General features: G+C 43.3%; 1 protein-coding gene and 1 long non-coding RNA gene across 5 annotated transcripts; both read right to left on the bottom strand.

The window, feature by feature from the left end:
- Positions 1-298: 298 nt before the first annotated feature.
- pdgfrb (platelet-derived growth factor receptor, beta polypeptide) lies at positions 299-27,875 on the bottom strand. Of its 4 annotated transcripts, none has more exons than XM_074647560.1 (23): positions 27,575-27,875; positions 17,320-17,397; positions 16,497-16,817; positions 15,197-15,454; positions 14,458-14,588; positions 13,594-13,759; positions 12,566-12,746; positions 10,669-10,784; positions 9,637-9,760; positions 9,287-9,498; positions 8,981-9,075; positions 8,704-8,836; positions 8,095-8,199; positions 7,705-7,815; positions 5,835-5,991; positions 5,549-5,715; positions 5,023-5,138; positions 4,239-4,361; positions 3,912-4,023; positions 3,172-3,271; positions 2,987-3,092; positions 2,392-2,681; positions 299-572 (listed from the first exon to the last, which is right to left on the bottom strand). In XM_074647560.1, the coding sequence occupies exons 2-23, from the start codon at positions 17,366-17,368 to the stop codon at positions 422-424; spliced, it is 3,324 nt and encodes a 1,107-aa protein (XP_074503661.1). In that variant the 5' UTR covers positions 17,369-17,397; positions 27,575-27,875; the 3' UTR covers positions 299-421. The 4 variants fall into 4 exon arrangements, with proteins under 4 accessions (XP_074503661.1, XP_074503662.1, XP_074503659.1 ...); XM_074647561.1 differs by having other exon boundaries at positions 17,320-17,394; positions 27,575-27,874; XM_074647558.1 differs by having other exon boundaries at positions 16,497-16,820; positions 27,575-27,874.
- Positions 4,631-4,899, bottom strand: LOC141774754 (uncharacterized). Its single transcript, XR_012595449.1, has 2 exons — positions 4,860-4,899; positions 4,631-4,741 (listed from the first exon to the last, which is right to left on the bottom strand). It is a non-coding gene; the product is annotated as an uncharacterized LOC141774754 (long non-coding RNA).
- Positions 27,876-27,885: the final 10 nt, after the last annotated feature.

The following is a 27,885-nucleotide window of genomic DNA, read 5'->3' on the forward strand; positions in this document are numbered from 1 at the left end:
TAGGACATAATGCTATAATGATTCCTATGAATATTGTTCTTGTTTGGACAGTATATTTCTTTATATATTCGTGTTAATCATTTTGTGTTATTAAAACTTTTTCTAAAAATCTACGCTGGTTGTGAACAGGGACATTATGGCTAAATGTGTCTAAGAAAGAGAGCACATATTATCTCTAGAAAATACATCTTTACTTGTCTTTAGAGAGCGAGGAGAGTACCGTATTCATATTATGAAGAGCTTCTATGATAACATCATGCTCATTATTTGTACGCATTTTAGTGTCAGAGGTACTAAGTTTAGGGCTCCGAGTGCTTAGTGGAAACAGAAAGATTTCCTTCTCAGTCTCCGTTTATGCTACATTCTAGTTTACTTCCCTTTTTTCAACTCCCAGAAAAAAGAGGATGTTTTCTCCGGGCGGCTACAAGAAGCTGTCTTCTACCTCGGGCGTCCCGGAGGAGCCGAGCAGAGCGTCTCTCTCGCTGGTCTCCTCCAGCCTGTCCTCTTCTGGGAGAGTGTCGGCATCGTCCTGCGACATGGAGTCCGTCTCCTCCTCCTCCAGAGCCAGAGAGCTGAGGGGTGGGACGACACAAAACAAAACACAACTTCACATTGTGCACTCGGTCACACAGGAGTCTTAGAGAGACACACACCCGCAGTCTGTGTTTGTTCACTTTAATAATAAAGTCTGACATCTTCCCTCAATTCTCACTTCTTCCTTCCAGCAACCGCCAGTCACAACTCAAAAAATGAAATCACTCAGAACATTTAAATGCTTTGTATTCTTCAGAGGAACAAAAGTATTTCCGAATTTCATGAGAAATGTTGTGTACTCCCTGTGTACTCATACACGTGTACTAAACTACTGGTTAGAAGACTTTATATAAGCCGGCCGACTAGAAATTAAACTTTGAAAGGCCATAAATAGGGATGCATCTTTTGATCATCATCATCAAATAATTATTTTGATAATCAACTAATTATTGGTCAGTCTACTAATTAATTAATTTCTACATCTCTAGCCATAACTGTGCAAGTTTTAAGACAATTATTAGGATGACTGTTGAATAATCCTGTTATTGATTGTAGGGATGCACCGATCCAACATTTCAGTCCCAGTCCAGATACCGACACCGATACTGATACTGATACCCGGGCTTTGGGTATCGGCTGATACCGCGTACCGATCCGATACCAGTGTTTAATTAATAAACTGTATACCTCACTGTGTGGAAGTGACTGAGATCATTATTTTATGTGTAAGGAAACATCAGGCTTGACTTAAACTTTATTTTCCTAACTTTGTAAAAACAAAGTGTAACAAATAAATACATAGATATACATTTATTGAGTTGTTATTATTAGAATAATAAATCGTGCACCAGCAACTTGGTAACAAAATCTTCAAAATAAAGAGGAATTACAATTCAAATCGAGGTATATAATGTATATAATATATATCAACATAGAATTGAATTGAATAGATTGTCATTGTGGGCTGCACGGTAGAGGGTCGCAGGTTCAAATCCGGCTCGAGGCCCTTCTGTGTAGAGTTTGCATGTTCTCTCCCGTGTTAGCGTGGCTTCTCTCCGGGTTCTCCGGTTTCCTCCCACAGTCCAAAGACATGCAGGTTCATTGTTGACTCTAAATGTCCCGTAGGTGTGAATGTGAGTGTGAATGGTTGTCTGTCTCTATGTGTCAGTCCTATGATAGTCTGGTAGACTGTCCAGGGTGTACTCCACTTTCGCCCAATATCAGCTGGGATCAGCTCCAACCCCCCGACCCCGAATGGGATAAGCAGTTACGGATAACGGATCGATGGAGATTGTCATTGTTGATACCCGATCCAGCTGTTTAAGTCAGTATCGGCCCCATATCTGATCCGATATCGGTGCATCCCAAATTGATTGAACTATGTAGTGAATATTTCTTATTTTATTTTGAAGCTGCTGCCTGATGTGTCCAACGCTGCTTCTCTATCGCTCAAGCGGGCCAAACACCTCAAACCAAAACCACAATGTTTAAACTCAAATCTATGATCCAGAAATGTAAAACAAAACTATCGCCCCACTGCCAAGATTCAAAACAAAGGGTTGGCATCTGCTAATACTCCCTAAACTGACTTCTACTAAACAACAACTAAATCCTCTTCTAAAACTGTGATTACATTTGTAAATATATCTGGATTTTTGTGCAGTTAAACATTTATTTGGCCAACCTTTGCTCGGCTGCATGTTTATATCTGCCTCCATAATGCAGCTATTGTCTCAGCTCAACATCTGGATGAGTGGGTGTGTGGTGGGAAAAAAAAAAACTGCTCTTGTAAAGCAAATACATCCTCATCTGTCTTGTAACGCCAGCATTTGGCAAACATGTGCAGCAGCTCTGTACCTTGCAGGGCTTTCTGACGGCACGTCAGTGAAAACGTCCTCCGGCTTGGGGTCTGGGATGGGGATGATGTATTCGTTGTATGAAGTTATGACTTCCTGCGTGTCTGCCTCCGGTCCGAACTCTGAGGGGCTCGGGCTCTGGCTGTAGGGGTCCGGGGGGACGTAGAGGGGGGGTGGTGGGGAGCCGAACGCCGGGTTGGCGATGGGAAAGGGCGAGGACAGTCTGGGTTTGGTGCGGGCGACTGCCGGGTGGTCACTCTTCAGGAAGTTGTCGTTGACTTGGCTGTATTTCTGTTGCCAAGGGGACAATAGATGGTGAGGAATTCATCAGCAGATGTGTGCTTGAGGTTAAAGATATGAAACATTGAGCAGCAAAGATTTTACATCACAGCTGATAAAAACTTTCTACTTTAAGAATCAGTGAGGAATCAAACTGTGAACTGAAGTTATCCTGCAAGACTCCTCCAAGCAGCCACTAGGGGGCAGATAGGCTGACTGAGTGGTCGAGTGGACGGATGAATTGGTAGATAAACTCACCCAAATGTGTGGAATAGAGTCCAAGCACATAGTTATATAATATTACATACATAAAGTACCTTTTTATAGCTTTCTGCCAGCATGTTCCCAACACTGTGGACCAGGAAGGAGAACTCAGGCCTTTTCTCAAACGTCTCATCCCAGCACTTCTTCATGATGTCATAACTGCAACAAAAATACAATTCATTTCATGTTCATGTCTGAGTTACTGGAGAGGTGACGTTAGTGGAGAGGTCACACTCACACTTCATCAGAGGCGTGGGCAGGTTTGGCCATGCGGTAGCCTCTCTTCAGAGCGCTGTAGAACAACTCGTTCATGGGCAGATCAGGGTAGGGGGTTCCTCCTGCAGAATGCATTTCATAAGTTAATGCACAGTCTAGACGTCTATCTTGAACCATAAATCTGAAGTCATGCACATTTATTTTCCGGGAAGATCACACCCAACTGATTGTTGTTGTTCTGACCCAGAAAAACCAGTTCTAAAAGGTCCAGTGGAAGTCAGATTAAGACGGGGAAGCACAGAGAATCTTTGGTTATCTCTTACAGAGGCTGGATTGTGAGTTGGTTTTTTTTCACCACTTGGGCTTAAGTTTAAGAACGAAATAAATTGTGTCCTTTGTTTTCATGGTAGGTCCCAAAAAAACGTGGCAAGAAGGGGGGGTTTAAAAAAAAAAAAAAGGAGGAAATGCTGATTTCAAAGCTCGACTGTGCCTAATGAGGTTGAGAGACGTCGTACGGGTCTTCGAACAAACTGGTATGGGCTTTCAATCAGACATTGTCATTTCAGACACCTTGAAACACATAATTTACAGTTTACCAGAAGAATGCAGGGGGGAGTCCGGGAATGATTGTGTGGCTTCAAGAAGGTTAAAAACTGTACAATGTGATATAGAAGATTAATCCCTCTAATGTGTAAACCAGTTCGGGTTATTGGCTTTTTTATGCGTGTTAATGTGCGTACATTTTTATTTTTTTTTACTGACCAAGTGTGAAAATCTCCCAAAGAAGAATGCCATATGACCACACGTCGCTCAGGGTGGTGTACAAATTATGGAAAATACTCTCTGGTGCCATCCACTTCAGGGGCAGGAAGGTCTGAATGAAAGAAATGAGACATTACATATTAGATATTAGATTTAAAGAGTCCAGTTTGCACTTATATTTGCTTCCACTGCGGCCCTACTAATGATTTTATTTGCATTGTGATATTTAGCTAAATTACATTACATTCATTTCGCTTTTGTCGCTGTCAAACTTTATAGGAACAATATATATATATATTTTTTTATCCTTTCTGATTTGATACTTACGCTGCCTTTAGAGATGTAGTTGGAATCGTGCATGATGTCTCTGGCCAGGCCGAAGTCACAGATCTTCACCAGTTTGCCCTCGCAGATCAACACGTTCCTGGCAGCGAGGTCACGATGGACGCACTGTGGTGGAATTAAATTCTATTAAAATAGTTGCTTTCACATTTCAGTCTTTGTACAGATTAAACAAACAAGATATAAAAGTGTTAATTAGTGAGTTGTGGAGGTGCTAGGTGGCTTTTTGTTGTCTTCAGAGAGGGTCACATTGAGGAAGAAAAATAAATCTGAGATTACGAGAATAAAGTCATAACATTATAAAGTAGTAATTTTACGTGTTATTTTCTTTTTTTCTCGTAAAGTTATGACTTTATTCTCGTAATGTTAAAAAAAAATTCTCGTAAAGTTATGACTTTATTCTCGTAATATTACAACTTTTTTTCTCGTAATATTCTGACTTTATTCTGTAAATCTCAGATGTTTTTTCCCTCAATGTGGTCCTAATACTCCGTAGTACATTGTCTCTTTGGCCCTCACTGCATTAGACTTATATACTATATACTTGGACTATAAACTGTGTTATCTTCATCACAATGATCAAACGTTTTGCGGCTCCAAACAGACCTAAAATGTCTCTTTTGATAGTAAAGGTCGCTGACCCCTGTGCTAAACTAAACTGAGAGATTTCCCAAAATGTGGAACTATCCCTTTAAATGTAAACAAACTCACAGAATCCAGTGAATATCAGCAGCTACATCTCATGCAACATTATTTTTTAATATCCTACATTCTTGGAGGCGAGGAACTCCATCCCCTTCGCCACTTGGTAGCTGAAGCCCAACAGATCTTCGTAGGTGAGAGCGGAGGAGTCACTGATGGCCAGGTCCAATCTGCCGCCGTCACCTGAACACACGATGACAAGGTGAGATGACCAAACAATGAGAAGAAGAAGAAGAAGAGGAAAGGAAGAAGAAGAAGGTGGGGAGCATCTGATGAATGAAGACATTGTGTTGCTGTTGTTGGGGGAACTCCAACAGATGTCCTGTGACTGCATGGGCTGAAATTAAGCTCATGCCCTTCATATGCTGTGACATTTGTGAGTCCTTTTTGATCAAAGAGCAGAGAGAATGCGAACTGATGTATTGATTTAAGAGGCGAAAACAATTCATGTGTTCGTGACATGCATTATTGGTTGGCCTCGCATCATACTGCACTACCAGTGTTTATCATCCTTCCTTGTTTCCTGTGTGCTGAATTCTCCACACAACCGAAGTCTACAGATTCATATCAACACAGACACACACAAATCAAACCTTGTTCCTGGTAGACGTCGTGCTGGTAGGGAGACTCGTACGGAGACGGCTGGATGTCGGCGTACTTGATGGAGTCCATCTGCTCCTGCATGGGCATGTAGATGGTGGGCTCGTCTTTACTCATGTCCATGTATCCTCCATCACTCTCACTGCCGAAGGACACGTAGCTGGAGGGATACACCACATGAATCCATATTTAGTCACGTGTCTTCATCATATCAAACTTTATGTGAGGAAGACGTCTGTTTCTATCTCTACACATTGGTTTGTGTGTTCTTCTTCTCACCCTTTCCTCTGGCTGAGCGGAGTGCTTCCTCCAGAGATGAGGCAGCCGTCGTCCTGGTTCTTCTCAGCGTAGCTCTGCAGGAGGCTGTGCTTGTTCCTGTGCAGGTAGTCCACCAGGTCGCCATAGCGACAGTACTCGGTCACCAGATACAGAGGGCCTGATTGGTGGAAGGAGAGAAATCAAAATAAAAACATTGATTTCACTATTGGCATGGCACATTTACTTTTCATACAAGCAAAAATATACACTAAAAAAAGCACATATTAATCTAGATGAAGTTATTTAAATATTTATGAAAGCCTTTACAGTAATATGAACTAAAAAAGGGGGGTTATTTAAATTAGATCAGATTTATTGTCATTGCTCATAGTACAAGTACAAGTACAACAAAATGCAGAGTGCAAACTAGTGAAGTGCTGAATAAGACAATATATAACAAATGTATATTTTTATAAGGATAATTATATCAGTAATTAATTTATATTTCTGTATGACAGAGATAAAAGGTAATAAATATAGTTCGACAGATTTAGTAAAATTGAATTAGAGTATATGTATGGCTCAATAAGGAAGCTGGTTTATTATTAATGAATGATTTATGGAGAAGGGGTGGGATTAAATACGTTTGTACTTTTTCTCACTCCTTTTCGAATATGTAAATAAAGGCATCACGTGTTTGACAATTTCTTTTTCTTATGCTATTCATTGTATGGAAATACTTTTTTATTTTTTGTATTCTACATGTTCGAAATAAATTTTGAAATGAAATGAAATATACAAATAAAGATATATATATATGCAGTGTATGTACAGTACATATACATATATACAGGTTGTAGTTAAGGTGCAAAGAATCGACATGTGTTATATTATGATGAATAAGAGCTTATCTATAAGTTGCACGCTGATAAAAAAAAAATGTGTATAACAGTATTATAAAGAATAAAATGGTATATAAAGGTGGAGTTATATTTATATCTATATACACAGAGAGGTTATGTACATAGAGTTATATGCATATGGGACTAAGTGAAAATATATAATTTTTATATATACAGCTGGAATCATAAGTTATATATATATATATACAGGAGAGATTATAGGGACTAAATTAATACTATATAGGATGAACATTACATATGAGACATTTTATTTAATTAATTTTATACATAAGTCACCTAAATAATATTGTATAGGCCTAAGTTAAGGTTTGACTTCTTTTGCAAACTCGCCCTGCCTCCTCCGTAACTAATCTGTGTGTCTTATCCATTTACCAGAACAGTATTTGAGGTGTTTAGTGTTTCCTGGTGTGCAAGCAGTCCCCATGGTGGCGATGTCTGCTCGTCTACTTCCAACTTTCTGTCCCCACCACTCTTTGCCACGTATAATTGTTGAAGTAAACATTCTGTGTGTTGCTATTAAATCTATCACTGACCTTTTACACAGCTGTGGTTAATAAATAAACGTGTTATAAATAGTTGAGATCATGCATAGGTGTGCAACAACCTCTGAGGCCACGTGAATGATGGAGCCCTTTGCATGAAATCTTAACTGTCTCGTCTTCTTCTCTAAGAAGTAAGAAATATGTCTGTTAATCAGATGAAAAAATCAAATGTAAATCTATTTATATTTTATACTGAGCATATGAGTTTTTACAGTGACATTTTAAGAGCATGCTAAACTATCTTCACTGTGAAGAGACGGGACTTCCCTTTTTGAGAACGTTTAAATGGAAAGAAATGTGGTTTTGCAAAAGTAGGCACCTCAGCCAACTGAAGAAAATGCTCACAGCTGATCTGAGGTACTGTTAATGCATAAACTATCACAGGTGTTGGCGTAGCTCTGGTGCTCACTGTGATGTGATGCTCACCATGTTTGGTGCAAGCTCCCAGCAGGTTGACGATGTTGAGGTGAGGACCCAGGTGACTCATGATCTTCAACTCTGACATCAGAGCCTGAGTCTCACTCCTCCTGGCTGTAGCTGGATGGTGACAGAGAGAGATGTATATAAAGGTATAGGGCAGTATGAGAACAGGAGGACTAAACGTACTGAGACCAGGACACACTGCCTCCTTGCCAAACTGCTCAATGACCTGTTGGCTGAAACTCAAACCAGGCTGGCAACCAAACTACAGCTCAGCAGGCTGCTGCAGGAATACGGCACTGGTGTCACAATAAATGTATGCAGGGGAGCCTGTGCTGTGGTCCACACAAGTACGCACACGGCTTTCCACTGTGTTCTTTACATCGTATGTCTTACATTTCAGCATTTTCACGGCCACTTTAGTGCTGGACTGGGAATGCGTGAGACCGTAAGCAGTTGCCTCGACCACCCTGCCAAAGGCTCCTGATCCAAGAGTGCGACCTGAAACACAAAGAGAGGCTCAGTGGGACGGAGTGTGAATGGAGCACATGGTGAGACCTGAACAGAGACGGGGGACGACCGTCTCTGCTCAGTAAAATATCAACCCATTTCTCTGGTAACCGGCTCGAGCAGCTTCTAACAGAAGTGGTCTAACGTGGAAGCTTCCTGTTTGTAATGAGCAGCTGACTACCGACGACACATCATCAGAAACAAAGAGCTTTGAAGACGAGGTGGGATTAGAGCCAAGAAGACAAGTCTAACAAAGCTCACTTAGTATTCTGGCCTCGACTACGCCCAGACGACCCAAACCACCCACAGCACCAGTCACCTGGTGACGGCTACGTAATCCTTTCTCTGCTCTTAAAGTCTGATATTAACAAGTGATACAGACACATTTTAGTTGCAACTAACAACCTTTATGTCTTTTATTTTTTAGTTCATTCTTACAGCCATATGTCATATAAAGTGTCTCATTGGGCTTCACAGCTCTCCATTCTGACTCACCGAGCACCAGGTTGTCTCGCTGCATTTCCCAGGCCAGGTCATAAGGCAGGTGGATGGGGTCCACATAGATGTACTCATGACCGTCCTGGCTCACCGACTCTATCACCTTCCACCTGATCTCATAGCGAGGTTTCTGAGAACAAAAACACACGACGAGAACGAAACTGAAACACCAAAACAAACACAAAAAGGCTTCTCTTCTACATTTTGATTCACTATACTTGTTATTTACATATAATTGTGAAGAGAGGGACTAAAAGAAAGAAATGTTTCTCACCTTCCTCCACACAAAGATGAGGATGATGATAGATATGATAATGAGGACCACCAAGGCTAAAACAGCAGCCAATACTGCCACCTGGGAGTACAGCGCTGCAACAGGCAAGAGATGAAGGAAAGGTTGTGAATTCAAACAGAACATTTAACCAAGTTGTCTCACATAAATCTTTATAAACATGTTGGCGATGATTTTCTAAGAAAGTTATACTTAGACAGATCTATGGTAAACATACAGACACTATAATGTCAGACATGTCCTTCAAATGGCACTGAGATATAAACACCTATGATATGTGACACCTACTGCTGGACACGAGTTTGACGTCTCTCCTGTCGAGGAGTCCCGCTCGGTTGCTGGTCTCGCAGCGCACCGTGACCTGCTGGGGCTTGTGGAAGGTCACCTTGCTCTCCACCCGGCTGGTTTTAAGAGTCTCGCTGTAGCTGACGTTGGTCTGGATGCTCAGCACCTCTGGCGCCGGTGTCAGCGGCTGCCACACCGCCGTCTGGTTGCTGCACCTGCAGACAGAGAGGACACGAGATCAGCGGTCAAAGCAGACACACACAGAATTTGAAAGTCAAATCTGTTTCTGTGTACGATCAAACACCGGGCGGGGGGGTGTTATGTGACAGTTCAGTGATGAATGGGCGACTTACTGGTGCATGCTGTCACAGCTGTACCACTGGATGGTCGGGGTTGGGACCCCCTCGGCTACACAGGTCACCAAGTGTCTCTTCCCAGGGAGGTGGTGGTCAGTCAGCGCTTTAATCTGAGAGGGAACTACACACAGGGGGGTGCAGCAGGCCATTAATCATTACTGACATGCATAAAAACAAAAGTCACCTGATTTTTCTTATGCAAAAACATTACTTTCAAATTGTCTCGTTCAAGACCAGGGTTGCGTTCGAATAGTCCTTTTCTCTTAGGAAGGTTCCTAACGGAGTGAAATGACCCGGAAGTACCTCAGTAGCAGCCGTGATAAGAGCTGTTTGAATCCTCTAAATGTTAAAGAAAGGAGCTTCAATGCTTCCTTTATTATCTCCTTTAGCAGAGGACACACTGGAGCATCCTTTACCAAAGGATACGAGAGAATAACATCCCACAATTCCTTGAGGCCGCAGCATTTAAAGCGACGCACCATTCGGCCGTTCCTGATAACAAACGATATGCTGATCTTGCATATTATTTTCATATACGAAAAGGAGTTGGAAGAAGTATATGATCCTACACCTTCTCCATAACTCCAACAATTAACTCAATATTTATCATATATTCCTTGTTGATTTCAGATCCAACCTCGGTAATGAAGTGATATTTTTCACCGCTTGTCCACGTTAGGTCAGATAATCCTTTATTATATGTTGATGTAGACTGTTACAGCAGCAGGAGGACCTGTGGTATCTCTCTTTCACACACCACAGGTGAAGGAGTCTGTCATTGAAAGACCTATTTAGCAACGCACGAAGGAAGCAGCGCCTTTTGTAGTCCATCTTCCAACATCCGCCGCCGTCGCATCATAATTACAGAGCTTATAGTGAAAGAGCAAGTCCTTCTGAATTCTCCTTCTCATCTTTCCTTGACCTCATGAAGTTTTCCATCGAGATCAAGGTTAGGAAAAGACATTAGGACGTAATTTTTTTACTTTTCGAACGCAACCCAAGACTGCAGTCTAAGAAACAGCCTCTCACCTTGGACCTCCAGGTCAAAGGTCACTTCCTTCGTGTCATCTCCGTTTGTGACGAGGACGCTGTAGAGGCCCTTCTGCTCCGTCCTCACCCTCACCAAGGTGAGCATAGTGACATACCTGAGGTACAAGACGTGTACAAAAGGTAAGATATATATATATATATCTGACTATTCACTGCTCTTTTGCATTGAATTCATTTAAGTCTTTCCTCAGTAGAAAATGTATATCAATTATGTGTTATCGATGAGTGTGTCACTATTTTATGGAGTGGCTTTTGCCATGTGGGCTTTTCAAGATATGTATATATACTTCTTTCATTATATTGTTGGTTGTCTTTGACTGTTTTTGGCCACTCCTCTGTTGAGCTGATGTGTCCTGACGGTGCAGCCACAGATGATTCCCATTAGGTAATTATGTAGTTCCCTTTTTCCTGATTGGTGTCTGTGTCTCACCTGAAGTATTTAAACTGGCATTACGGCTTGTTGGATCACGCTGATGATGACAATATGTATGAGCTAACAAATATTTGTCACAAAGGGATGAGAGATTTGAGTAATGAATATTTCGAAGATGTTTGTCAGGAGGCCAAAGAGTTGATTATATCTACTTTTCCATGTAACAAAGGGAGTACAAGATTCTCTACAGGCTGCATATCACCCTTCTTATCTTGTACAAAATGAATCATGCTCTCTTTATCTGGTGACGTATCTCCACTCCTTCTGGGAGTACAAAATCAATTCGCGATTTATTTCCAGGGAACTCAGCGGGATATTTAAAGCTGCAGTAGGCAGTATATATTTTTGGCATCATTGGGCAAAAATCCCATAATAACCTTTCAGCATATTATAATTCAAGTGTTCTGAAAGATAACTAGACTTCTGCTCCTCCTCATGGCTCTGTTTTCAGGCTTTAAACGGGAGACTTTGACCAATCACAGGTTATTTCATTGAGAGAGCGTTCCTATTGGCTGACCTCCGGTCATTTGACCGGAACTTGGCATTTCTTCACCAGATGGCACAATGGCGGCGGCAGTGGCGGCACAAACTTTCTCATTTTACAGCTAAACCGTGCACTACAAGATGATCTGAGAACATGTGAGGAGAGAAATAGACATTAACGTAACAGAATATTGATTCATATTTGATCAGCGCTGCCTAGTTTGACCGTTTGGTCGGAGTTCAGAGTGATTGACAGCCGGCTCTCATTGATGGCAGCTGATCAGATCAGATCAACTTTTACTGCTTGTTTTCCTCCGGTGTGTGAAATCTTGCAGATGCCGTTAGGAGCACCGGATTGATGATTTATTTCAGGTTACCTGTTTCATGTACTACTGTCACGATATAGCAACCATTTTATAAAAATAACTATTTTTAAATCATATTTGCTCCAATCTGCCTACTTCAGCTTTAAGAAAAGAAACACCCGATGTCGTCATGTGCTGTTCTCTAATTTATTTTTGTTTAAATTCAGTATAAAGTTTACTATACAGAATAGAGCGGGGGGAGGGGGGAGGTGGTGTTTGTTAACAGAAGGCTTGTTTCTCCATCTGTGCGTTGAGCACATCGACGATATTTCACTTTGTCTTTTTGATTTTTAATGTGTGTTGGCAAAAATGTGAAAACACGATCCTGCAATTACCACGTTGTTTGGCGTTTTTACTGACAGACATTTGTGAGTTGTGACAGGTATTCTGTGTTTATGGTTCCCGTGTGATGAATGATTGGAGTCCTGCCCTCCAGAGAGGATTGTGTTTCTCTCTGCGGAGGCCTTATCTGGTGATGACTGACAAGAGCTGGACGTCACCCTAACAGAGGTCCGGAGGCTAATTATTTAAATATCTTCAATTGCTTTATGGTATGTAGGGTGTTTTTTAATGGGTTTTGGTTGGTATGTCTCACCTGATCTCGTGCTCTGCTCTGGTTATGATGGTTTTGTCTCCCTTGATGGTGGCGCCGTCTTTGCTCCAGCGGACCTGAGGGGGAGGGTAGGCTTCTATCTCCACCCTCAGCTCCACGTTCTCCTGCAGCTTGGCTGAAATGTTCTGTTGCTGAGCGGCCTTCACGTCCACGAAGCCTCGTTCTGAGGAGGAAAGAAAATCATATCATCAGCAACATAATGCGCACGATCGTCTGCACAAATGTTATTATAAAATTACCTCACTACAAGCGACCTCTTTCATATACAAGTGGTCATGCGATACATTGTTATATAAAATATAAAAATGATTGATTATAGCCTAGTTATATATAATTGATTATATTACTTCACTGGAGAGCAGGCTGGAGACAGTACCGTGCTGCTGTGTCGGTCGGTTGCTGACCTTCTGTGGCCAGACACTATCTGTCTTTTCCACTGAGAGCTACTAAACTGTCCTAGTCTCCATGGAGCGTGGCGGTTCAAGTTATTCAAGGATTTTATAAACATAACACACCTCGCTGCAGATAGAATAAGCATTCACCAACCAGAACGCATTCAGTGACTGTCAAGCGACCGAGGAAGAGAAGTTCAGCACGATGAATCCTGCTTCTATCGGCCCTCAAGTTGCTGCTCAAGAAGATCACAAATCTACTGCGATGTCGGGCTTATTGACGTTATTTCTTGTGTATTTGGAGTTTATTCCCAAAGAAAGTCTAAATATAAACTTGACGTATCCCCCAGTATGAAGTTATTTAAGGCATCCACACCATGCGAACGGTTTATTTCACACTTTGAACAGAAATAAATAGAAGTCGTCTTCATTTCCTTCAAAAAGGATTCACCTCTTTCACCTTGAGTTGTAAAGGTTTACATAATAAGCAGTCTTCCCTCTGACAGCGAAACACAATAATAATCTGTCCAGCATCAGTTTGTTTTAGTTCTGTGTGTGTGTGTGTGTGTGTGTGTGTGTGTGTGTGTGTGTTTGTGTGTGTGTGTGGGTTAGTCTAACCGAGCACTGTGATGTTGACGCTGGCAGAGGCCATCTGGTCTTGGACGCTCTCGTGGACATGGCACACGTAGCTTCCGCTGTGGGCCACCGTGGCACGAGGGAAGATGAGGCAGGAGCGCATGTGCATGGCGGACAGGACGTCTGTCAGCGGCTCGACCTCGACGACCTTGAAGAGAGAGGGGAATGACGAGGAGGTGATATTTTTATTATCGTGTTGAATATGATATCATCTGCATAACGAGGCTTCATGAAATGTGCCAGGATATTTATCTCCGAGAAGCCTTTTGGATAACAGAGCTTGATCTTGTTGTTTGAGTTGCTGTTAGTAAATTGACCAAGCAATGTTTTTAAAGTGTCATTTTATGTACTTATGATCATGTGCCCTGATAATTATGTTTTCCTTCAATAGTGATGCGTGTTTGATGTTCTTTGTGTGACATGTGATGATGTCACTTCCTCAACCAATAGGGATGGCAGACACTTCCAATCATCCAATCACATTGATTTGGTGTTTAAAAGAACACACACCACCATTTTATCTTCTTAAAGTCCTGATGAAAGTCCTTGTTGACTGAAACGTTGACTAATAAAGCAGAGAAAAGTGTGTGTGGGAGTAAGTCATTTTTTATTTGAAAAAGGATATTTATCTTCCCCTTGATGGCACACATAGTTGAGTTTTTCCTCCTTCATCATTATTACAATACCAACACTGCATGTTATCAGTGGAGTTTCACAGCGGGATAAAGAATTGAGGTGTGTCTCTACATCTTGATGCGATTTGGGCTCGGCCATGAGGCCTTGAGAGTGATCACGGAGGGGAAAAAGCTGAACAAAAGCGCTTGTTCTTGCTCCACTCCTACTCACCTCTCTGTTGGGGATATCCCAGGAGAAATACACCAGCTCCACTCCGTGCACCGTGCAGTTGACCGTCAGCGGTTCGCCCTGCTTCAGGACGGTCTTTGACGCATTGACGTAGGCGTCGATGGCCTCCGGGACTGGGACGGGAAGAGAAGAGAGAGAGTTTGAGGAGGAGGAGGAGGAGGTGGCGATGATGTGATTTATCAAAACAATATGTAAGAAAAAAGTCTCCTTCACTACTAATCAGTCACAGAATAGTTCAAAAATAAACCCTGACATGAATATTTTAATCTCATCAGTGTTACAGCTTGTGCAGCAGCACTTTTTAATGTGTTTTTTTAGCCAGACTATTGCACTCTGACACCACAAAGTCCAGTATTTACCTTATTATCTCCTCTCTCTGCACACACTCCTGGAGCAAGACCTCCACCAGAGAGTTGTATGGTGACAAAAGCATATGTGATAATATGAGAATGAATTATACTTCTGGACTTGGCTACCGGACTTGTAGATTATGCTGCATAAACTGTTTGAAGAAATGTGATGAACATTTTATGGGTATTTTTTTATGACACTTTAAAAAGATAGACTCATTAACTTTAATAGTTTGGGTGTCGGCTGAGATTGAATTAAAGGGGCCGACTCTGTGTGTGTGTGATTGTTGAGTTCTCCGGCGTTTCAACACACACACGGGTGAGTTGATAATGACCACATTTCTTATTTTGGGATAAGACGTAACACCTACCGACAATGCTGTAGACGTAGAAGGCCTGCGACTCTTTCACCTCCTCGTTCAGCTCTCCTCGGCACATGTAGGTCCTGTCCTCCAGCGGGGCCTTGTACCCCTCGCTGGGAACGTAAAGCCCCCTGATGGGCAGCTCGGTGTCCCTCTCGTACAGGGTGACGTTGATGTTGGGATTGGTGACCACACAGGGGATGGTGGTCTCCTCGCTGGTCTTTGTCACCATGCCGTGGGAGCTCTCTATGAACCACACATCAGGGTCTGTGGACACAAACACAACTTGTTTTATTGTCTAAATCGTGGTGCTGTGTACAGTTCTATAACTCATCTTTACAGTATCCTGTTTTTACAGTTAGTATACATGATATCAGCATTTTCTACCAACAGAAAATGATATAATAAAGTCTCAGATGAACTAAAAATGTTTTCCCAATGATTTAATACTTATTTTTTTGTGGTGCTCTCTCACCATAATGTGCATCAATACCTCACTCAATAAGTGACTTCTCTAAATGTACTTTATTTTGTCACTTTACCAATGTTAAAGGGACTGTTTGTAACTTCTTACACGTATAAATCAATCCGGGTCGTTGTCCCATGCACGCTTGCGTGTGTCTACGCTGTTCAGACTCAGACTCCAACACAAACTACACGGAAGCACCAAAACCTCTTGGTTCTATCTAGTGAAGCCCGTCTGTTAAACAGTGTTGACCGCGGTCGGAGGACGCGGGGGAGACCGTAGCTTTGGTCTCCAGGGCCGGAGTCTCTGCTGTACTCTGCTCCTCTGCCTGCCTCACTCACACACCGCGATCGTTCTCACTCGCTCTCTCGCTCCACCTCACGTGCATGCGCGCACACTCCACACTGCAGAAGAGTTAGTTTAGCTAATAGATGCTGCAGCTCCTCAACAGAGGTTTCCCGTGTCTTGTGAAGTGACGGGGCTCCGCAGCGAGAAACGTTATCGTGTCCGAACAAAACTCCGGTGTCTCCCCTGTTCCCTCCGGCCGCGGTCGGGAGGCTGAAGCAGGAAAAGCCAACACTAGGATCAGCATTGATTCATGGAGAGACCTTCGTCTGGTCAGCTAACATTACTGCCAAGCAGCTGAAATATAGAGTGATATTGTGCTTTTAGCTGACGTGTGTCGCCTCACTGTTTTGAGCGATGCTCGTTCATGTCTATGTAGAGCGAGCACGAGCAACAGGACGCTGACTTTCGTTGACTTAACGGCCACAGGTGTCGCTGTTAACAAGTAAATTCTGATTCTTACATAGAGTCCCTTTTAAATGACAAACCAGGCCTCACCTGGGACAAAAACAGCCACCTCCTCAGATTCTCCAGTGAGTCGATCGATGCACTGATACACCCCCGTGTGCTTCCAGCTCACGTTCCACAAGGTCAAAACGCTGGATGTGTCGCTGCTCTGCACGATCTGGTAGCTCTGACCACCGTTTTGAACTTGTTCCGCTTGGAAGTAGGGCACGTCGTCCCTCTTAAACGTCCACGTCGGTTCCCCTGAGCCGGAGCAGGTGAGGGTTAAGGAGGAGCCCTTGACCAGGACGAGCTCTCTGTCATCGGGTGTGATCTCCAGACAGCTCAGCTCGGCGCAGAAACACAGGAGAGCTGCTGCTGCGGTGGCGGTGGTGGTTGGCACAACAAGAAAAAAGGTCAGGTCGGAGGTCAAAGGTTAAATCAACAATACATGCCAGATCCTGTCCTATCTCTACATGATGAAGGATATGAGTTGTCTGGAGTGGCTATGTGGGAGGGTAGTGATGCCTCGTCAGTGATAGATGTATTTTAAATGGCAGAGGTCAGTTTGAATCCATCAGTACATCAAAGTATTGTGTTATCTCACAGGCTGGACGGCTCATAAATAATCCAATAGAGTAAGTGTCTATATTTTAAGTAACTGTATATACACTAAATGAAACCTCTGGAAATATCCTACCCCCTCAGGAAGTACAACTTTGTCATGACTGCAAGTCTTTAGTGTATGACCCTTTCAGTCGTATAAAGTTTCATTTGGATAGAAGTGTAAAGATCTCTCCCTATTAGTTTGGCATCATGCTCTTCGCTTCCCCGGCAAAAGAAACCTGTGTTCCTTTTATTGAAATTGAGTTCTCACCTGTAACTGTGACTGTCAGATGGAGCGTGGATGCCGTCACCCTCCTCATTGTGGACGCCTTCAATGCACTTGGTTCTGCTGGACAAACAGAAGGGATAACAATGCCGATTAAACTATACAATATAATACCATGCCAACGCATAGCATGAAGAAACACAGATCATTCTGTCTGTAAAATATTCAGTAAAATTCAGCTGGCAAAGCTAGTTTGCTTTCATATTGGCCTCATATCATGATGGATTGATTCCTGCCCTCGTGAGCATAAGAGTTTAGAAAATAAATCACATTGCATGTCAAAAAAATCTGCTTCCAATCATAGAAAAATGCTCTGCTCATACTTAAGGAAAAGAAAATGATTTAGTGCATTGTCAGGCTGCTTTTCTTTAATGGTTTTCTGGCCGGCACACACAGAGAGGTGCAGATGCAGCTCGCTCATGGAGGTTATTTGACGCCTCGCTGCACCGGGACAGAGCGACAATGTCCGGCTGTTTTTGTTCCCGGTTCACCGGCATTCTGCCCGCTGACAAACGGGTCACTGTGTGCAGCTTTTGCAACACGCTCTCTCTCTCTCTGGCAACAATGCTGCGTCCAAGCTATTCCAGAGCCGCCGGGCTGCTGAGCCATTAATTGGTTTTGGTGTAAACAAAAGTGAAAATGAGGGCATTCACACAAGCTGCTGACACAGGAGAGTACTGAGGAGTTTTGAAAGGTTGCTTTGGTTGTGTAATACTAATAGGATATCATGTTGTACACCAACATAATATTATCGTTATTTAGAGCTATTGGGGTCAAAGGTGAATAATACTAAAACTGTACCATCCTCCCAGACTGAACATTAAGCGCTGTTGGTGAGAAGGCAGAAGGAAAGATTGAGGACGGGATGGAATGGTTTGTTATTATGTTTGGGATGGGGGTTAAGCCTTGCAGCACACAGACGTCTGGAAACAGTTAAGGATGGATCACAGGCCTGCATACGCAAGAGGGTGGGAAAGAGAGAGAGAGAGGGCGGAAGAGCGAGGCTTGGGAAGAGCGAGGGTGGAGGAGGAAGTGAGGGAGGGAGGGAGGCAATGGAAAGATTGTGAAATGTATCTTGAGAAATCTTAACCCCATTTAACTTTTTTACTCCATAATGCAATCCCGTTTTACAATCTCTATTTTAAGAAACTGGACTATCTTTACGCATTATGTAATAGAACATATTACATTTCTCCATCTTATCTCAGCGGGAGTTTCGTCTCATTATTCAACACCACCTTTCAGACTGTATCTACAAGTGGATCAAATATTTTTTTATTGGCTATATTTTGAGACATAAATGAGATGAAAGATCACTTTGTCAGTGGTGGTGGTCGTGGTGATGTCCAAGAAGTTCCATGACTAACTCGAACCCCGTTACTCAAACCACAGATACACGTTGTCTCTGTAAATTAACTGCCTTTGGCACTTCCGCTCCCAAAACGAAGAGCTCTTGAGTTGCTCCAAAAACATGACTGGTCCATTTCCTCCCCGGCCTCCTGGTTCTAATAAAAAGGGGTGAAGGAGAAGCAGACGCAGAGAGAGAGTTCACACACATGTGCACATTCACACACCCTTAGTAGCACGTAATGCACACACACTGTATCACAACCCCACCGTCTCCTACATCCACACACACACAGACCTCTCCCCCTCTGTGTCACTGGTCGCTGCGTACAGTTCACGTTCCCACAGTGTTCCTCTGGAACTTTCCCAGGACCGCTGATACCCTTGGGACCCTGCTGCTGGTGGTGATGACGGCGGGACCTCATCCCTTGGGGGCCCCCGAGCAACCGTCAACAAGGGGACCGTCCACTGAGGAAGCCATACATCAGCGCTCTTACGAGAAGCAGTGACCACAGTGTCAGCGGCGATGACTTTGAGCGACAACAGCCAAACGCGGTGACGCCAAAGGCATGTATCACTTGGCAGCATGGAAGAGGAGGACTAAGAAATGTTATCGTGACCGGCTGCTGAGGCTATTTCTGTTAAAACAAGCCACATTAGGGCTACTGCAGGGTACGGCTTTACATCAGCAGAAAACTGAACAAGAATCTCGGTGTGTTCAAATCTAATTTTGGGGGTTCTTTGGAAAAGGACGGAAAAATAATGTTTGGCTACTGCAACACGATGAGGTTTTATGTTATGCTGATCCTCAAGATAGGATGTGCTGACTAGGATCAGAGGGCCAAAGGGAGCCAGAAGACCACTTCAAAAACACTAGAACAAGATTTATTCAAGATTTAAGAACATGCAACACTAATATCAAAGTCGTAGTCTTGGTGCGAGGAGACACTTCAGCTGAAAACATTGCTGTTTTTGTGCTAATCTCTGTCATGGAAGGAAGGGAATATACACACAGTGAAGTGTTAAAAGGGGTCAGGACACCAGTGAATCTGCCAGAAAAGGTTTGGCAACGTTTCAGTGACTTTGTTTCCCACTTAATAATAAAAACACTTGGTAGCAGTTGGACCCCTAAAACAAAAAGTAGCTCTTAGTTTGAATCATGGAGACAACCGAGTGGTGTTTGAGGCAATTTACTGTCAGAATCATCCATGACATCCATCCAGTGAAGTGGCTCTCAATCTCAGGATCTCGTGGAGGGTCTTAAAAGATGATTTAAGGGATCTGAAAAACATTTTTCTAACACAGATGTTTATTGTTCTCGTTTTAATCTTTCGAAATGAGATACTCGCGTTCCCGCAATGATCGTGGAGGTCAAAAAAACAAAACCGTGTTTATGTAAGCGATGGCGCCGTAATCACCGTGGCGAATAAACTGTTATCCCACACTGTATAAGTTTTCCCACAGATGCTGGGAATTTGGTGGCTGATTGACCCCCTCCTGGTTTTCATAAACAAACGCTGCTAAACTTAAAAAGTGTCACCAGCTAACGAGGAAGAATGCTCAGCGGGACGCACGCTAGCCCACGCACAAACCCCACGGCAGCCTGTAATCCCACTTCTGCAGGATTATCTATATGTATACTGTATAGCTGCGTGTTTTAGTTAAACATCTGGCAGTGATGAAGCAGTCCTCGATGAGGTGGGAACTGCTTTGTGAACCGCATTTGCAGCCAAATGTTTGCTCGAGTGAGTCTCAAGGGGGTTGCATTTAGAAAAAGAAAAGGAGAGAGGGGGGGGGGGGATCTATAATAAAAGAGAGAAAGATGTCCAAAAAGCCTGACAAAGTGCAGCTGGAGAGCTCCGACTTCCTGTACGGGGAAATTTTCTGGCCGTGTGTGGGTGTAAGGCTGTGATGCATCAATGACACAGCAGACCACCGCAAACATTAACCAAATAGTCACGGAGACAACAAGAGACACCACAATGAGAAGAAGACAAACTGCTTTAAATAAGCACAGAAAAAAAAGATGTAAGCTCCCAATCAGGAAATCAGGAATGAGGAAAAAACAAGAACAAAGAAGAAACAATCAACAGACCAATTAAAGTGATGACAAAGTGTGACACACCACAAGAACACATGCACACAGCACCAGACAGTGGAAAAGACGACAAAGGGAGCACGCAGACGTACAGAACACACTTTATGGGAAACACCACATCAAAGCAGGGAGTGAGACGACGGAGGGAGCCGTCACAGACGCACACTGATGTTTACTCTGTACAGGAAGATGTGATCTGCAAAACAAACATCTCCAATTTAGAGGTCGCTTCTTTCCAACGCAAACAATTACAGCTCAGATAAGACGAGACCGTCACTGACACCGAACGCTTTATTAGGACATGTGCTCCATCGTGTCACCGGAATAGCTGCAGCGCAGAATAAATGTACTCTTCTTTTTTAGTTTTTAGAAGGATGTCAGGTTTTTCCTGACGTATCTCTGGACAGCTGGACTTTGGCTGGCGAGCTCTGTGGGAAGAAAATGACCCCGTGTGTCTTTGTCAAAACAAACCTCCATTTTTATCACTCGTCTTGAACAGACCAACCCCCCCGACCCTGAGGAAAACCTTCTGGTCCCTCGGCAGCAGACCCACGATGCACTGCAGCCACCCCCAACATGGTGAATACACATACTGTACATTACCAGAGTTGTAATAGTGACGGATAGACTGCGGGCTCTTGAGTAAAAAGGCGGTTTCAGCCGGGAGAGCAGACACGTGTCATTAACATGCTGTCAGAGTGTGAGTTATACTGTAAACAGGAAATGTGTGCAGTCTGCTTATGGAGCCTGTGTTTGTATCATAATAATCCATCTTTCATATTGTAAAAGAAGAGAGGAAGACAGTTACACCGAGGCCCTCGGACATCTTTGTTTATGCAGAAATATCAGTGCCACACAAATCTGTTTTATTGAAACACTTTCCACGACCATGTTTAAAGCTGCAATAATGGATTTCCTTGCCACTTTGGGGGGCAGTGTGGAAACAAGCTGTGAACTTAACACAAGTTTCCATCCAAATGTGGCGTAAATTTTAACAGAAAATCCAAAATAAATGCTTCAAGCCAGTGCCGGAGTGCCTTAAACCTGCATTCTCTCTACCAGCCAGCAGGGGGCGACTCCTCTGGTCGCTAAAAGAAGTCTGGTTGTATAGAAGTCTATGAGAAAATGAGCCTACTTCTCACTTGATTTATTACCTCAGTAAACATTGTAAACATGAGTTTATGGTCTCAATCACTAGTTTCAAGTCTTCTTCAATACAGCATGATGTTCATTTAGTAAATGATGGTCCCATTAAGAGTCAGATAGACCATAAAGCAGGGGATGCTTTATGGGTTTGGTGGCTACCACGTGATTGACAGGTCACTACCACGGCGTTGTCCGGTCTGGGAGTTGTCCGTGTTTTTGTCTTACAACTTTAAAGTTAATCATAACATTTTGGTCGTCTAAAAATGTGTTATTCAGCGTTCTGCGGCACTTAGCTCCATCCTCTAGTGTCACTTCTAGTTGCAAAAAAACAAGATGGTGACGGCCAAAATGCTGAACTTGCAGTCCACCAACCAGTGGGTGACGTCACGGTGACCACGTCCACTTCTTATACATACAGTCTATGCATAAGGAGTCGGCTACATCAAGATAAACAGCTGGTGGCCCTAAATCCTCCAGTCGAATTAATTAAACTATCGCAGAAGAAGACACCGCAGCATTTGATGATGTCATGTCACATGCTTCATGTACGAACTTGTGATGTATTTGCTAATTCTGTTTCCATGATCTGAAAGATGCTAAATAACGCTCTGAGGGGAGCTGCAGAGTCAGGTGATAATTCTCTGTAGTTTCGTCACCACAAGCAAATTAAAAACGCACACCACCAAAATAGAAACGTGTCACATATTCCTACACTACAGAAACGTGTCTGTAATAGTTTTGGCAAATGTTGAGTAAGTATTTGCAGAACAGATTGAGGCTGAAAATAGGTCTTAAATCTTTATTGCGATGGCTGCAGTGACTGACAGAAATAGTTATAGTTAGACTGACCCCCAACAAGAAGTTGCACAGCTGGACACAGGGCTTTGAAAACTTCTGTATCAGCAAAAAAAAACAGCTTGTATGCTGCAACTTTAGAGCTTGAAGCTGCACTAAAGCCATCTCAAGTTTGCAAGATCAGATTCTGGTGCAAAAAATCCCCTTACTGTTATTCCCGCTCATAAACCCCCCTCTGGTGTCATCCTATTCAGCGTTCAGCGTCGGGACTCAGTGACTGTGAGTGGTCTCACCTCAGCAACCAAAGTGACTCTGCACTCACGCTGAGGCAACACATGTTTGGGATACGGTGGATTTTGGTTTGCTTCCTCTCAAACAGAGTTGTAAATGCTGTTTGTAGTGGCGGCTTCTGGGTAAAACTGACGGTTGTAGAACGACAGCCTCAGATGTGGCTTGTGTTTGATATCAGTTTAATGAACCTAAATGAGGGAGAACATGATTAAGATGTCAAAAACTAAAGCAGCTGTTGTCATTGAAGTCCATTTTCTTGAGCAGTAAATCTTTAGGTTACAACCAGTTAGGCTGTAATTGTGTGTATGTGCTGCCCCAGCCCCAGTTCAGACTGCTCATATAGGGAATACAGGGATATCAGATATATTTGCTAGCATAAGCAGCGCCACATCCGCCCACGTTTTCTCCTCCTCTCCCTCCTCTTTTTCCTGCACACCGGCCATCACACCAACACTTGAGGGTATAAGCCCCCCGACCTGCCCCGTGAGAAATGGAGGACGCCTACACACACACTTCCAGCCCCTCCACTCTGACACACCCACACAAGAAACAGAAACAGCTGAATACAATTACGACCGACTGGCTTTAAATTCCACTCGTTTCCCTCAACACGATAATGTCGGAAGGAAGGGGAAAGAGGAGGGGAAAGAGTGACAGAGAAGCATCAATCTGCGTGATAATTCATACAACGTGTGCACTTTTTGATTTTGTTATCTTTGACATAAGATAAATATCCCCGTAAAGCTCAATGATGTTACAACTTTCTCTGAAAGCAGCTTCATGAGACAAACTGAGAGAAATCCAAACTGGTCTCCATTTTCCATTGTGAGGAATATTCGTATCTTGTGAAAGCAAAGGCTGTTTTTCTTTCGTCCTCCTGTCTTGACTGCACTGTATCACCAATTCCAGCATGTTTTTGTTGGACTGAGGACAGCACAAACTCCAGAGAAGAGAAAGAGTATTTGCTTTAAAAGAAGCTGATGGAGACCAAAACTTCCTGCTTTCCTTATGCAGTGAATTCAGAGAGGAGATTGTAATATCTTTCTGATGTTAAACACATACAGCGGTGGAATATGAAGTCAAATCCTTTACTTGAGTAAAGGTAGTAATCTAAAAAAAAAGTCTCTTGCAAACAAAACTTGAGTTAAAGGGGCTCTATGTAAGAATCAGAAATTGATTAACATTGACACCTGTGGCTGTTAAGTCAACGACAGTCAACGTCCTGTTGCCCGCGCTCACACTGCGTCGGCATCGGTCAAAACGGTGAGGCGACACGCTGTTTTGCAAGACGGGCTTCATTAGATATAACTTTGTTTTGGTGCTTCCGTGGAGCTTGTGTTGGAGTCTCTGAGTTGTGGTGGGGAGCTGGTCGTTTGTAGTTGTTAGCGAACTCCATTTCTAACTGAATGTTAGCACACTGTTAGCTCTGTAGTGAAGGTGAAAATACAGGCACTCGCGAGCGTGCATGACACAACACATCCGTTTTGCCGGGAAAAAAATAGTCTGCGTTCTTCAAATTAAAGCAGTTCACTGCAGGCTGTTAGAGGAAAGAAACCCATACATGTCTTGGAAGATCTCTTTTTTTAGGTTAGGTTACAACCTGTTCACACATTGGCAATAAAAAACAATTACGTGTAAAAACTTACATACAGTCCCTTTAAAGCCCCTGAAAATTGTTTCAAAACGTGTAGGAGGAATAGTTCGACATTTTGGGAAACGTATTTGCTTTCTTGCTGAGAGTTACATGAGAAGATGGAAACTCTCATGTTTGATTGATAATATGAAGCAGCAGCCAGTTATAGCTTAGCTTAGCACAAAGAGGATAAAACAATGTTAATTAGTGATCTTAAAAGGTGCTGGTTGTTATGTATTTCTCTATATCGTTAAATATTTCTGACTAAACAAGCAGCACTCAAGTTAATGGGTGGGAAAAAACACCATTATATATCAGTTATAAGAGTTCAACACTCAAAAACTCAGCTGTGGTTTGATCAGCTGAGCTTGACGGTGGATTGGAAACATAAACAGGCGTTTGGTTTATTAATGTGATAAAAGACGTAACTATTGTCGTCCCATGCAGTACATGTAGTGGAGTAAACATGATTTCAATGTAGTGGAGATGTATGCCATATCCACCACTGTGCTGATATGTTTGTGCAGCTTCTCTATTACATGTTTGAAAATGACCTCTTTGCATTTTAAGGCTGATTTTCCTTCTAAAAGTTTTGGCATTATAACTCAGATATTTCCTCCAGGAGTCGTCCTGTAGGAGTGGCTGCTCTCTGGCTGCAGATGAGATGCAGCTGCCTGTCAGCTCTGTGTGAGTGGGAGGGAGGGAGAGAGAGGAGGGAACGAGGGGGGAGGCCAGATGGACGGGCAGCCGTACAGGATGCTGTATCGCAGCACCACTTAGTTCTGATCATTAATGCTATAGGAGTCAGATAAGATTCTAAGTACAGCATTAAAGTACAGCAGTGACCTAAAGGCACGGCGAGGGCATGAGACTGATGGACTTCCAAAGAAACAGCTCAGCTCAAAAGTATGAAAGATGAATAATGAATCACCCAACAAATGACTGAGTCAGAGACTGCTATATTTAAATATTTAAAAAACAAAAACAATAATCATGTGATAATATGACTCTGAATCAAACTCTATACTTCCATCCAGAACGTCACACTAGTGTTTCAGAGCCCCGACGGCTGAACAGCTGTGTGTTCGGCTCACGGAGGATAAATCATCAAGAGGACAGACAGAATGGGATCAATGTGGGTTTTTTGTAATGGCTGTTACACATCGGAACACATACGAGCCTGAATCAGACTCCTCCTGGCATGTTTTTCTGCATGGTCATAATGTGAAGCACATTTTCTTCTCAGAGCGACTGGCATGCATGAGAGCCAGGAAACAGCTGATGACGAAGGATTAGGTCTGGGCCAGGGGAGTGGAGCCGATGGGGCCGCGCTGCATCAGGAGGCCGGGGAGAAGAGCAGTGCTGCGGTGCATACCAGTACATACCAGTACATACCAGCAGCCTGACGCACACGGGGGGGGAGAGAAATCCCCATTCGTCAGGAGACAAATGAAACTTCACTATGTTTTACAAATCCATGCTATAAAGATTTGTCAGACTGTTTTTAAAAGTTGTTGCTGTGAAATGTTCAGCAGGAGACATCCAAGTGATGGTAAAACTATGACATGAATGCAAAACAGTCTAGCACCGTTGATGGTAAAACTATGACATGCATGCAATTTTCCATCAGCTCATCTGCAACAACAGTACTTTAGACCGAAATATCCACAGAGCCAAAGATCAAAAACTTCAAAAGGAAACTCCTGACTGAAGAGGAGACACAAAACACATGCCAACGTTGTTTTGATTGCAGCTGATGCTAATTCAGATGCCCCCATATCAGAAAGGTCATCTGTATAAAGAAGATGGATGTGCAGTTAACCAACCCAACAACTAAACAGTTGTACATAGCAGGGAAGTGAGAGGGGGGGACTTTCAGGTGCAAAACATATGGCGGATTAGAGTGAAAAGACATGCATGCCACACGTGTCCTCCATGAAATAGCTCACATTGCTGTAATGTAACTCATTCCAGGTACTTAAAGCTTCTCCGGTGATGAATGAGAGGAGATGATTCAACTGATTGTTTATGTCTGCCGGGCTCTGCGTTCCTCAGACGAGACTCGAACCACGGCTTTATGAGCTGGAGGCATTAAGTTGTAAATTCAATGTGTTATCACTAAAAGCAGATCCATCCAGAGGATGCTGGTGACAGCGACTGATGCCAGGTCTGATATCAACGCACAGTCAACGCACTTTTTCAATGAGCTTCTCCGTGTGGCAATGCAGAGAAGATAGATTCTGTTAGGGCCATTCACAGGAGGGAGGAAAGAGACTGATGGTGTAGCGGTGAGGACCGCCGGTTCACTCAGGGTGACTGAAGAAGAGAGCTGTATAAACAAGCCCCTTTAGCAGTGGAGCACAAAGTGGAGCACATACAAACAGCTTGTGCTATAAAGCCTCAGTGTGTGTGTGTGTGTGTGTGTGTGTGTGTGTGAGAGACCCTGGGATACCTCGTCATTCTCTTAGCGAGAAGATAAACATTGTTAAAGTGTAAAGAATGAAAAGGTGTCTGTGCAGAGATGCAAGCCGTCACCATGCTGATGTTTGAACAGGTTGCTCACACTCTTTCACATTGTAATCCCTGGTGTGTACACATGCAAGTATGTGGGTGACAAACACCACCAACACATACACATAACCTCTAACTAACCAGCAACAACATCACACAACAAAACCAGACACTGAGGTGTTAAATCAGATTATTTTATCAGTTTCGAATCAAAGTTATCTGAACCAGTGTTGTGAGGAAGGATGAGATGCATCCTCTCGCTCTCTGACAGACTGCTATGAAATTGAATCTGTCACAGCGGGCTATCCCATGCTGGCTAAGTGAATCTTCCCCGCTTCGTACAGTTCATCTTCACATCTGTCAACAGCTGCCAAGCAGCCGTGACTAAAAATCCTTGACAGAGAAGTGAGACGTCTTACCTTCAGAGTGGTCCTAGAAGCATATAGACAGGTCTTCTTCCCTCTCTCTGTCCGAGGAGGTTGTCGGCCACCGGTCAGTCTCCTCCTTCTGAAATCAGAGGAGAGAGTGTCTCTACGGGGGGCTGCTGCCTCAGATGTATAGATCCCTCAGATGTTCAGAGTCTGAGGTTAATCTCTGCTGTCCTGGGAGTCCGCTGGAGGAGGTACCGGCTCTGAGCCCGGCTGTTTGTTTAGTCAAATCACAGTACCACGGGGGTCTCCTCTCTCACACTCTGGAAAAAAGCCTGCCCACCGCTCCCAAAAGAAGTGCT

The sequence above is a fragment of the Sebastes fasciatus genome, chromosome 10 (genome assembly GCF_043250625.1).
Source record: "Sebastes fasciatus isolate fSebFas1 chromosome 10, fSebFas1.pri, whole genome shotgun sequence".
Lineage (NCBI taxonomy): Eukaryota > Metazoa > Chordata > Actinopteri > Perciformes > Sebastidae > Sebastes > Sebastes fasciatus.